At 34.9% G+C, this 13100-nt stretch overlaps 1 protein-coding gene across 1 annotated transcript; it reads right to left on the bottom strand.

The window, feature by feature from the left end:
* Positions 1 to 8161: 8161 nt before the first annotated feature.
* Positions 8162 to 12163, bottom strand: LOC140840752 (uncharacterized protein At2g29880-like). The gene is made up of 2 exons (XM_073207920.1): positions 12113 to 12163; positions 8162 to 8761 (listed from the first exon to the last, which is right to left on the bottom strand). The coding sequence occupies exons 1-2, from the start codon at positions 12161 to 12163 to the stop codon at positions 8162 to 8164; spliced, it is 651 nt and encodes a 216-aa protein (XP_073064021.1).
* Positions 12164 to 13100: the final 937 nt, after the last annotated feature.

Genomic DNA, 13100 nt, shown 5'->3' on the forward strand with positions numbered 1-13100 from the left:
TTGTACAATTCTGAAACATTTGACATCACAAGATAATCATTCTTATATAGTAAAAATCACATATCTGTCACTCTGATCGATGCTCTGCTCTGATTATCGAAATTAAGTTCTGAACATTTTGGTTAAATATCTGAACTGCCGTAATTCTAGAATTCAGCTCTGATTCGGTTTGAATAATCTGTATCAAACACTGACTCAGAATAACAGTACTATCAAATCAGATTCACAATATCAATAATCTATACTGATCTAATGAGTTCAGTAAACTCATAAAACGACAATTTCTGACAATATTGTCAATTCTGACTAATCAATCATGTCTTCATGTCGTTCTGATCAACTGCCATATATCATTTGCAAATATAATATGCCCCCAAACAATATAAGCTGTCTCAAATACTGTTTTAGAACAATAACACTACTCAAGTAGATACAAAAAAACAATCGTATAAGATAATCTGCCAACTCAGACCAAAAATAAATTTCTGACATTTCTGAAATTTCTGATATTTCTGATCTTCCTGATATCGGTATCATTCCCAACTACTGATCACAATCTCAACTGTGTCAAAATCAATCGGTATACTAACTTCAGATATCCCATACTCTGAATACAATATGTTTCAAGCTGGATTCATATCTGAATAATTTCTGTATACAATAATCACAGTTCTCAGAGTATTCAATACAACCTTCAGATATTCGATTCAATCAATCAGATGCTGCAAATATATCAAAATATCATAGATACAACGAGCATGAAATCATCAGAATATCTCTGAACAAACTGAAACATGCCAAAGAGAAACACTAAATCAGATGTAACTCCTGGTCAGTACTCTTCTACTGATCTTTCAATTCATTCAGTGTCATTCTGTACATTCAATATCATTCTGTACTGAATTCTAAAACAACAAACAATACCTGGTATCGATTCAATTCTGAAATTTATCTTTCTAATACAAAGCAAATCTGAAATCTTATCTGGGCAAACATCAGCCAACTCGTACATCACTGGCAAATCTGCCAATGCTAGGCTCGATTTCAGTACGTCTACTGAATACATAAGGATACCATCTGCTCCTTTCTGTATCAATCGAGTCATAGACAATACAGATTTCAAAGGAATTGTAGATCTAGAATCCTTACTATGGAATTTCTACTTATCAGCCCTATTTGATCTTAATCTTATATTTTTCTGGAAGGAATCTACAATAGTTCTGTACTTGTTCAGCATATTAATATCAATAATGCGATCAAATCAGAAACACAAGTACATCATAATCTAACTCGATCTCATTCCCCTCTTACTGTAGTATACAATATTTTACAGAAATCTCTGATATCAATCTTTCTTTCCCAAAAAATAAGGGAATCAATACTACAGTACAAACAGACTCAACAGATACAACATATATCAATGAAATTCATTCAAAAATACTCATAACGAATGCATTAGTATATATCAATACATATGCAACATAATCATAGAGTAAAAGTACCTGCCACTATATCATCAAGTGCCTCCTGGAGCTATTTTTCGGTCACTGCCACCAGATGGTCCTGATCCCTGAAATCTTCGGGAATCTCTCTGTGGACAAACTCTAGCAAGGTGTCCCGCCTGTCTACATATATTGCAACTATCAAGTACTCCCTAGCAGTACTCTGTGGGATGTCTCCCTCCGCAAGTCCTGCAATATACTCCAGTATAACTCGGGCTGGAACCACTGGAGCTAGATGAACTACTCGGTCCACCTCATAACTTCTTAAACTGTTTCTTCCGAATTTCCAACTGTTCTGTCTTTTTACCACTGCTACCGCCAATCTCAACTCTGGAAGGCAGTTGATGTGAATTCGGTGCTGGAAGATCATATGATGCTCTCTTTTGTCCTATCGGAACTGTTTCTGCTCTTTTGGCTCTGTTCAAGGTATCAGCAAAATTAATCGGTCGTTTCACATTCACCAACGTACGTATCTCCGGATTCAATCCCTGAATGAACTGACTAGATATAGCTTCATCATTTCTAGCCACAAGAGGAGCAAAACGTAGCAAAGTAAAGAACTGGGCCAAATACTCATCAATACTCAACTGACCCTGTCTCAAGTTTGCAAACTCTGCGCCTTTGTCCTGTCTATATGATACGGGGAAAAATCGTTGATAAAATTCAACCTTAAAAATTTTCCACGAAATTACTGAACTGCGCTGTTCTAGGGCTTCTTTGGTTACCAGCCACCAACTTCTTGCAATATCCTGTAGCTGGTTCCCAATCATTGTAAGTTTACAATCTTCTGTGAAACCAAGAAATTCAAATAGCATTTCTATGTCTTCAAGCCAATTCTCACAATCTACTGGCGTCTCAGTATCATTTAAAATCGGCGGTTGAAATGACTGAAACCTCTTCCACTGTATTTCCATCTGAGTCTCTGATATATATATCTGTTCAGTCGAAGTACTACCCCTTTCTGGAATTCTTCGTGGAGGTATATCTGCTTATCAAAACATTAGTACCCAAATACTACAAATCTGTTCCAATCTTTCTCTGATCATCTTACTGCTGATCAAGAATCAAATCTGATTCATACTCAATAATACATAATATCAATTCAACTCAGATAATCAGATAACATGTATTTTAAAGCAGTAAAACATAATCTCATGCTAGCATACTCAATGTCAATCAGCATTAAAATAAATCTCATGCTAGCAATTGCATGCAAGGAAAGAAAACTCAATCTACCCCGCTCATTCTCTTCTATCTCAGTCTAAAGGATCTATCGCTCTGATACCACCTGTTGTGGGGCCCCGGACGCTAGTCATCTTCTTAATCGTCATTGGGACTAATTTAATCAATTAAGATAAACAGGGTCTAAATTTTTTTAAAAATACATTATCAAAAGCGGAACGTAATGGCATACATCTTAACATACACGTCAGTATTAAAAGTACAAATTTTGCACTATATACAATCAGTCTCAACTAAGGTTTAACAACTATATGACAAGTGTTTAAACCCTATCTCTAGTCAAAGTCCGTAGTCTCCACTCTAACTCGATCTTTCTTCACCTCTGTGACCCAGAACCTGTCCCACCTGTTGTCATGCACACATACAGACAAAACAACAGCCGGATAACTCCGGTGAGATATAAATATCTCAGTATAAACAATGTATTAATGCAATCATATAAAACATATATAAAAGCATAAACAATCATTAAAACATGTATCTAATCTGACCACAGGAATCGATACAAATCTGTACCTAAATCTAGGACTCATTTCTAATCTAGGGATCCCGATCTAATTTAGACTTTGGTATGCTGTATCGAATGTCTACAATAGACGTCGATCTACATCTAAGATCATCGATACACCGTAAGTCTAGACTCTTCGCGGTTCTGACAAAGACTCGGCGGTTTTGCCCTAAACTAAAACTCTGGCTCTGCTATCATTCAATAGACTAAACATATCAATCTGATAATCTGCAGATATCAATGCAATAAAATAAAGTATGTGATTTTGGGAAACTCAAGTCAAACCTGACTCGAGTTGTGCAATCCCGAATCAACATTTATTTATACATTTATCTTCTTGGTATGACAAAGACAAAGTCTCACATTCCAATCGGTTCATACCCAATCTGGCAATGACAATATCAAATATGCATAATATCAATGTACAATTCAATTTAAGACCTGTTCTGATCAATACCCAAATCCAGACATACTCTGATCAATGTCAACGAAGTACGATACAATCTCAATCAATACAAAATCTGATCAATATCAATCTACTGATGTTTCGACGGCATAATAATACAGTCTCGATAACCCCGTCAATCTCAACATCATATATATAATACCAGAACTCATAATCACTATCGGTACAACTCATAATCTCAACAATAACACAAATTTGATAACGAATCTCAGTCAAATCAACACCGAAAATCATAACAATTACATAAACAATATGTTCTTCAATCTGACTTCAAATATACGATGTCCACTGTATCAGGAACACGATATATGATTCCTATTCAATTATGACAATATCATAATTTTAAATCATATCTAAACGTAATAAAACTTACGTCCAGTTGTAGCATGCGTTGATAGGAACACAATACCGTACTCGGATTCACAATCAGACGGGCGGATCGTTCACAATTCCCAAATCTCCACGTCAAACTCTCTCCTTCGGTTTTCCTTTTTCTTTCTGTTTCCTTCTTTACAACTGATATGTATGTATATATATATAAATATACACGCGTTGCATGTATGGCCAAGTGGCTCCCTTTCGTTCTGCATGACTCGCGCTCGGGCGCGGAAATTTCTGTCAAGATCCTCGGTTGAACATCTCCTAGCGCTCGGGCGGTAATATTCTACCGCTCGGGCGCCAAACATTCTGTCCAAGACGTAAAATTGGCGCTCGGGCGGTTCTTTTCTACCGTTCGGACGCGTCAAACATCTGGAGATGTTCGGTCCAACATCTTGGCTTATACTGTAACGATGCCCTACTTCTTCATTTGAGTTCGTACAACCTCAATTCTGTCAATTAATAAATGTCTGATTGCATTGATTAAATCTCGGGCATTACATTTCTCCTCCCCTTAGATATGATTTCGTCCCCGAAATCACAGGCAATCAAATCAGATATGGAAAAAAATGCATAACAGAATCAATCAGAAAACTTACAACCATGAAACAATTTTGGAAATCTTTGTTTCATATCAGAATCTGTCTCCCAGATAATTTCTTTGATGCTCTGACGACTTTACTGTACTTTCAATAGCAGAATAGTCTTCGTTCTGAATTATCTGTCTTTCACGGATTTTTAATTTCAATCTGGAATAATACTTCAAGAAATATAATATCATAATATAACTCAAAGTAACTCTGATAAAATCAATCTCACAATACTGGTTATACAACATCCGTATATACCAATCAACAGCTCATAACAAATCAACATCATCAGCTGTTATCAAATCTGTTTATCCCGGTTAAGGATATACTCAATCTTCGGCTTCAAATACTAACAGTCATCGTCCGACTCTGGCATATTCAGTATGTTCATTCGAAGCTGGTTTAGATTCTTTTCTGAATCAGCTTCATTTTCTTTATCAGATCTCTGCTTTTCTCAAATTCAATCTCAAATATTACCGTAATATCATTCCCATTCAAAGGAAATCCGCAGTACTCACTGTACAATGTCTCATCTGTAGCTATCTTAATACTCATTTGATAGATATCATTATACAATAATTCATATAGTGACAATATGTCATGTCAACTAGTGCTAGCATCTAGCACTACAGCTCCATAATTATCTTCCAATATCTGGATAGTACACTCTGGCTATCTGTCAGTCTGTGAATAATATATGAAAGAGCTCATGGTATATTCTGCCATAAGTACAAAATCAATCAAAATTTCAATCTGATATAATCTACTCCAATATTCTGGTCAATCTGACCATTTCTTTGACATCGATCTTTGTCCTCTGGTCATGTTTGTACGTCATCTTGTACAAACTAATAGATATATTTTGAACAATCTGTCAATCACAATCATATCATATCACAATCTGGAAAGTATTGCAGTTGTTTCATTACGAAATTCATCGAAATATACTCCCCATGTTTAGTCAGAAATATACAAATTCTGTAATAAATCTCTTGGTTTCTGTCTTTCTTTCTATTTTCATTTGTCGGTAATTTAGACATCTCAGTACAAATTATGCCACATTTATTCTCATCTGTTTCTATCAAAACATTTTCTGCTATCCGGATACATACTGAATCGATTATTGGGCGTTTCTGACCATATCTGTCATTTCAATTCGAAATATCCGGTACAACCAAATCAATTAATAATATAAATTAAAGAAAAATACCTACCTGGTATTCGGTTCTGACTATCGATACCAAATTCTGTTGTACAATTCTGAAACATTTGACATCACAAGATAATCATTCTTATATAGTAAAAATCACATATCTGTCACTCTGATCGATGCTCTGCTCTGATTATCGAAATTAAGTTCTGAACATTTTGGTTAAATATCTGAACTGCCGTAATTCTAGAATTCAGCTCTGATTCGGTTTGAATAATCTGTATCAAACACTGACTCAGAATAACAGTACTATCAAATTAGATTCACAATATCAATAATCTATACTGATCTAATGAGTTCAGTAAACTCATAAAACGACAATTTCTGACAATATTGTCAATTCTGACTAATCAATCAAGTCTTCATGTCGTTCTGATCAACTGCCATATATCATCTGCAAATATAATATGCCCCCAAACAAAATAAGCTGTCTCAAATACTGTTTTAGAACAATAACACTACTCAAGTAGATACAAAAAAACAATCGTATAAGATAATCTGCCAACTCAGACCAAAAATAAATTTCTGACATTTCTGAAATTTCTGATATTTCTGATCTTCCTGATATCGGTATCATTCCCAACTACTGATCACAATCTCAACTGTGTCAAAATCAATCGGTATACTAACTTCAGATATCCCATACTCTGAATACAATATGTTTCAAGCTGGATTCATATCTGAATAATTTCTATATACAATAATCACAGTTCTCAGAGTATTCAATACAACCTTTAGATATTCGATTCAATCAATCAGATGCTGCAAATATATCAAAATATCATAGATACAACGAGCATGAAATCAATGTACAATTCAATTTAAGACATGTTCTGATCAATACCTAAATCCAGACATACTCTGATCAATGTCAACGAAGTACGATACAATCTCAATCAATACAAAATCTGATCAATATCAATCTACTGATGTTTCGACGGCATAATAATACAGTCTCGATAACCCCATCAATCTCAACATCATATATATAATACCAGAACTCATAATCACTATCGGTACAACTCATAATCTCAACGATAACACGAATCTGATATCGAATCTCAGTCAAATCAACACCGAAAATCATAACAATTACATAAACAATATGTTCTTCAATCTGACTTCAAATATATGATGTCCGCTGTATCAAGAACACCATATATGATTCCTATTCAATTATGACAATATCATAATTTCAAATCATAACTAAACGTAATAAAACTTACGTCCAGTTGTAGCATGCGTTGATAGGAACACAATACCGTACTCGGATTCACAATCAGACGAGCGGATCGTTCACAATTCCCAAATCTCCACGTCAAACTCTCTCCTTTGGTTTTCGTTTTTTTTTTCATTTTCCTTCCTTACAACTGATATGTATGTATATATATATAAATATACACGCGTTGCATGTATGGCCAAGTGGCTCCCTTTCGTTTTGCATGACTCGCGCTCGAGCGCGGAAATTTCTGTCAAGATCCTCGGTTGAACATCTCCTGGCGCTAGGGCGGTAATATTTTACCGCTCGGGCGCCAAACACTCTGTCCAAGACGTAAAATTGGCGCTCAGGCGGTTCTTTTCTACCGTTCGGGCGCGAGATGTTCGGTCCAACATCTTGGCTTATACTGTAACGATGCCCTGCTTCTTCATTTGAGTTCCTACAACCTCCATTATGTCAATTAATAAACGTCTGATTACATTGATTAAATCTCGGGCATTACACATGACGAAGATTGAATAATTCTTTTGCATCTCCAGGATGACAACCTTGGCCAGTGAATTCTTGGAGATGATAACGAACACCTATAAAAGAGCCAAGAATTGACGCCGATTTGCATATCCACAATCCACTAAAAAAAATTTACCTATCGAACCATATTTGTGATTACACATATAATCCTGGAAATTACAAAATTTTTAAATAAGTAGCATATAAAACAAAAAACATACCTTATGGCACTTTAAGCCCGTTATTTCTTGATAAAGCATCTGTCAATATGTTTGAATCATGGGTAGATCCATCCCACCCACTGAGCACATAAATAAATTCTAAATCAAAGTTACATGGTTGATAAAACATTTTGAGAAATTGTCCCATGTAGATTACGATAATTGTTAGTATCATGCCCACACTCTTCAATTCCATGTAAAACTCAAAACTTATATAAATAATCCAAAAATCCACAATCAAAAAACAAATAAAAATAATATGTCCAGAAATTAAATCACAATATAACTCAATATTGATCATGTCCCTAAAAATACTCATTCATTTAATTTATAGTCTATCCATCCCGAACGCTCTTCAATTTTCATTTTCAAGAAATCCATCTTCTTTAATCTGGTGTTAAGTAAATCGAGCACTTTGCATTGAGTACGATTATCCGAATTTGGGACCTCTTCAATAGCATCCCAACAAGTATCACATGCATTCTCTATTAATTCTATCTTAGAAACTACCTTCTCAAGAGTGTGAGATATTTCACATATATAATTCGGGTCTGTATTCTTGAATGTGCTTGATTTTGCTTCAAATTCAGCCCTATCTCGTTTTTTTGTTGTTGGTGGAACCTTTGAACTTCTGGGCTGAGGGGATAATGGTAAAGCAGAGTCCTCAACAAATGGAGATTGGTGTGAAGATTCGTGTTTGTCACTTGGCACGAATTCACCACTATCATAATCAAAGACATAATCATCTAATAAATTAGTTTCCCTATTTTCTTCTATCTCAAATGTTCTTGTATCAGTGTCATCTCGTAATCCAATTGAATATTTTCCAGTAGCAGTTCCAGTCCCGACCGCAATTCTCAAATCTTCATAATCATCAAAAGTGTCTGTCCGATAGTATTCATGTTTAGGATGAGACTGGTAAAGAACAAAAAAAAAATCATTAAAACTAGTTATAAATTATAATTCTAATTATAAATATAAATTTATTATTTTAACTCAAAGACTTTTACCTTGAAATAATCCCCCCATACTTCATCTTTAGCAGTGAATTTCTTTGTCACAGAATCTCATCCAAAATCAGATTTATGACGTATAAGCTTACAATAATTGTTATATCACTGTTTGAACCACTTTAAACGACTTTGATATTGTGTAATAGTACTCTTTTCACATTCAAGTTTTTCGTTTAGAGCAGGAAGTATTTTTTCTCCACAGGTTTTTTGTTAAATACTATATTCTTATCACGCCATCCCCGCATTCCGGTATCAACCATGAGTTTTAGCAATTCATTACTCTCTATAGTCGTCCACTCATTATATTTTGCTTATGAATCTCTCATTGTAAGTATTACTTGAATATGCATAAGATATAAAATATACGGTGATAAGAAGCAAACAATCATATATATTTTACTAGATATTGACCAAAAGAAGTAAAAAGATCTAGTGATACAAACAATAAAACAACAAGGACTAACAAGAATTTTAAGAAAGAAGCTCCTAAGTTCTATGCTTATCACAACTACATGATATACAGTGATTTTAAGTCAATGTAATTAGTTCATAAATGGACTATACATGTGATGTTTTTTACTGTGCAACATTTAACAATGCAATGAAATTAATATTATTGAATGCCCTAAAAATATTAATATTAGATATTAATATGTCAAACTTACTTATTATTATGGTTAATATATAATAGATACACATTCTTATGTGAATCCAACACAAGTGCGGATTCGGGCTATCCCATCTTTGCATATCTTGGTGCCGAAGCCCCGCTTGATGATGATTTGGGAAGCATTGGTTGGTTTTCTCATGGATAACGCGCCTTCTTTCAAGGCTCTTCTAGTTTATGTAGAGGTATTGTATATTTCTGGCCAAGTATCGAAAGGGTTTTGCATATGGGGTTCAAAAATTGTTAGGGAATTTGGTCATCATAATGTCATATGAATGAATAATATATATTTGAATACAAAACACACACATGTTTTTAGCCTATTGTTATATCCTGTAAAACCATCGGGCATTAAATTAAGAAAACAAAGCCTCCTCATATGATGCATTTTCTCCTCACCTTCCAAGATATTGATACACATAAAATTAAAATAGATTTTTATATCCTAATTCCTGACCACTGTGAAATCCTCTGCTAAGATTGAAACCAAAAAGAGACCCAAACAGTACAATAAAGTATATTATGAGAGTATTTTAGCTCGCATATCAAAGGAAAGTAAACAAAAATATTGTTATGAAAATCTTTTGTATTACTTCAAAAAATCCATTTCATCTCAAGAAATTTAAAGAAAATAATGAATTAAACAATGATATCGACTCACCACTAATAAAAAAAACTACTGTAAAATCATAAAAAATTGATTCCACTAAACACTATCCAAACTGTCTAAGCTACTGTCAATACCAATAATGTAATCATCAAAATTTTAATTGCCAGTCACACCTACGTGGATGAACCACAATACACTTGTTGAACACATGATTTGAATACATAGAAATCATAATATATATTTTATCAAATCAATAACGATTCAAGAAAAGATTCATACTTTTGAAATTTGAGAAACTATCGATTAATCTTTAGATATGAGAAAAACACGTATTTTGAGTGAGAAAGAGATATATATCGGTGAGAATGATATGTGTTCAATTAAAAGTCTACAAAAATCTCTAGGATAAGTAGAAGACAATTTTGAGTTTCTACAATTGTACCTATATTATAACATGTTTATATAATGAGTATGATATATATATATATATATATTATAATATAATTTTTAAATAAATATAATTTTTTTATACTTTTAATCAATACAATAGTTTTGAAAAAAAAAATTGTATCTAGTTGAATTCAATAATAATACCAGACTTAAAAATAATTTAAACAAAAACGTAAAATTGATTTTATAACTTGATCATATATCAATTAAACTATTTTTAATAGTTCATATATCAATTTGATAATTTATCAATAGCTTGTGTTCCAAAATGACTTTTACTCATTTTCAAAATGTTTTTTTTAATACTAATTTTCAAAATATTTATTTTTGTCTTTTCAAATTAAATAAAATCTAAAAATCATTGTTTTTAGAGGTTGAAACACTCACTATATCTTATATTTCAAACTTATGTTTTATGAAGTAGAAATAAATATGTGAAATATATTTAATTTTCAGAATCAACCTTAATTCCCTTTTCTGAATATTTGTTTAAGTGTGCAAGGTTAACCTAAGAATTATGATGGTTGAACTCTTGGGAACTTCTCACGTGTCGTGTTGTTAAAGCTGCACCGTTTGAGCTAGTTGACCATGTGGATAGTAAAAAGAGGGACGTCTGATTTAATGGGTAAGGCTGCCTTTGCTGGGCACAATATTAGCGGCAGGATAATGGTAAGGATGATCTCGAGGATTGAGATATCACTAGTGTGAGGCACGACCCCAAAAATGTTCTCGAACTCAATTGCCTAACAGTCTGGTAATTGGCACCCACATCAGTGCAACCTCTCATGTCCACCTCTCGCTTAGTACAAGTGTAACGCCCCAGATTTGACTACTATCCTTACTGTACCAAGACGAGTCTTTTCAGCGTGCTTATGTCCTCACTCACACGCACCCTAGGAAACTTCTCAGGAGGTCACACATCCCAGAATTGCCCCAAGTCAAGCACGCTTAACTTTGGAGTTCTTATGTGACGCGCTTCCGAAAAGAAGATGCACCTTCTTTATATGAATAGTACATATCAAATCTTTTAAGTCATCTTCAACTGCACAGTCCCATACCTGAATAATTTCGTAATCACTCTCCTTCCGGTGTAAGATCGGTTCATCCACATTCCCTCCCCCTAAAAGCCTGCCAGGAGCTGCTCATTGTCCGTGTAGCTTCATGACACCGACGATCACCCGCCATCCTCTTCAGCCCCGGGCCTCACATGCCCACCAACTTCCGCTTGGTTCGTCCTTGAACCACACCGTACTCGGAGAGGTCGGCTCTGATACCAACTGTAACACCCTAGATTTGACGACTATCTTCACTGTACCAAGAAGAGCCTTTCCAGCGTGCTTATGTCCCCACTCACACGCACCCTAGGAAACTTCCCAAGAGCTCACCCATCCCAGAATTGCCCCAAGTCAAGCACGCTTAACTTTGGAGTTCTTATGTGATGAGCTACCGAAAAAAAGGTGCACCTTCTTGATATGAGTAGTACATATCAAATCTTTTAAACCCTCTTCAACTACGCAGTCTCATACCTGAACAGTTTCGGAATCCCTCTCCTTCCGTTGTAAGATCGGTTCATCCATGTTCCCCCTGCCTAGAAGCCTTCCAGGAGCCGCTCATTATCCATGAAACCTCATGGCACCGGTGATCACCCCCCTTCCTCTTCGGCCCTGGGCCTACAACAAGGCTCTATGCTGTAAAAAGTATAATGAAAAAAAGTTGCACATTGGATAACCTATATAGCTTTTGGGCTAATGGTAAAAGATTGATCTTAACAACTAAAATCAAAGTGAAGTCATGTGTTCGAATCTCCCAAGAAGCTTGGATGAATTGTTGGGTTAAACGTGCATGAATTAAAGAAACACTAGGATGGTTGACCTCCCGTGAAAGGCCCTTGTGCGTCATGTTATTGTCGATGCGTTGTTTGATCCTGTTGGCCATGTGGGCCGTAAAAAAAGGATGTCAGATCATAATGGAAAAGATTGTAACCCTATGTCGTTTATCTTATTGGCCATGTAGATCGTAAAGAGTTATGTCAGATCTTAATGGGTAAGACTGTCTCTGTTGGGGACAATACTAGTAGTAGGATAATGGTTTGACCGATCTGAAAAGACTGAGACAACACCAGAAGTGAGACACGACCCCAAAGTCCCTCTCGGGCCTTGTTAGAATTTTTATATTACCATTGATTTTGGTGATCAACAAATAAAAGAATCGAGCTACTACAAATCCAACCGCTCTTTAATTGTATATTGAGGTTTTCGGATCGTTGGATCATTTCAAGTAATTCAGACAAAAAATCAGAAGTTCAAGTCATTCTCACAAGAAAGTCAATCCGTATATTGTATGAACTCTAGCTAAATGAAATCATTTGTCAAACTAGTCGGATGAAAGTCATTTTAGAGTACACGTGTTCAAACCGTTGAAAGTCCAAACGCTGCAACCGATCAAAATCGAGTAATTTTACAAAGGATACTATAAGTCAAGACATTAAACGACTGTAATATTTACAATGATTAC

This window comes from Primulina eburnea, chromosome 9, assembly GCF_022965805.1.
Source record: "Primulina eburnea isolate SZY01 chromosome 9, ASM2296580v1, whole genome shotgun sequence".
NCBI lineage: Eukaryota > Viridiplantae > Streptophyta > Magnoliopsida > Lamiales > Gesneriaceae > Primulina > Primulina eburnea.

Coding starts and splice junctions, on each gene's coding strand:
- LOC140840752 (XM_073207920.1), bottom strand. CDS start 12,163: ATGGATGAACCGATCTTACAACGGAAGGAGAGGGATTCCGAAACTGTT. Junction 8,762..12,112: donor GGGATTCCGAAACTGTTCAG/GTATGAGACTGC, acceptor GTTCTTTACCAG/TCTCATCCTAAACATGAATA.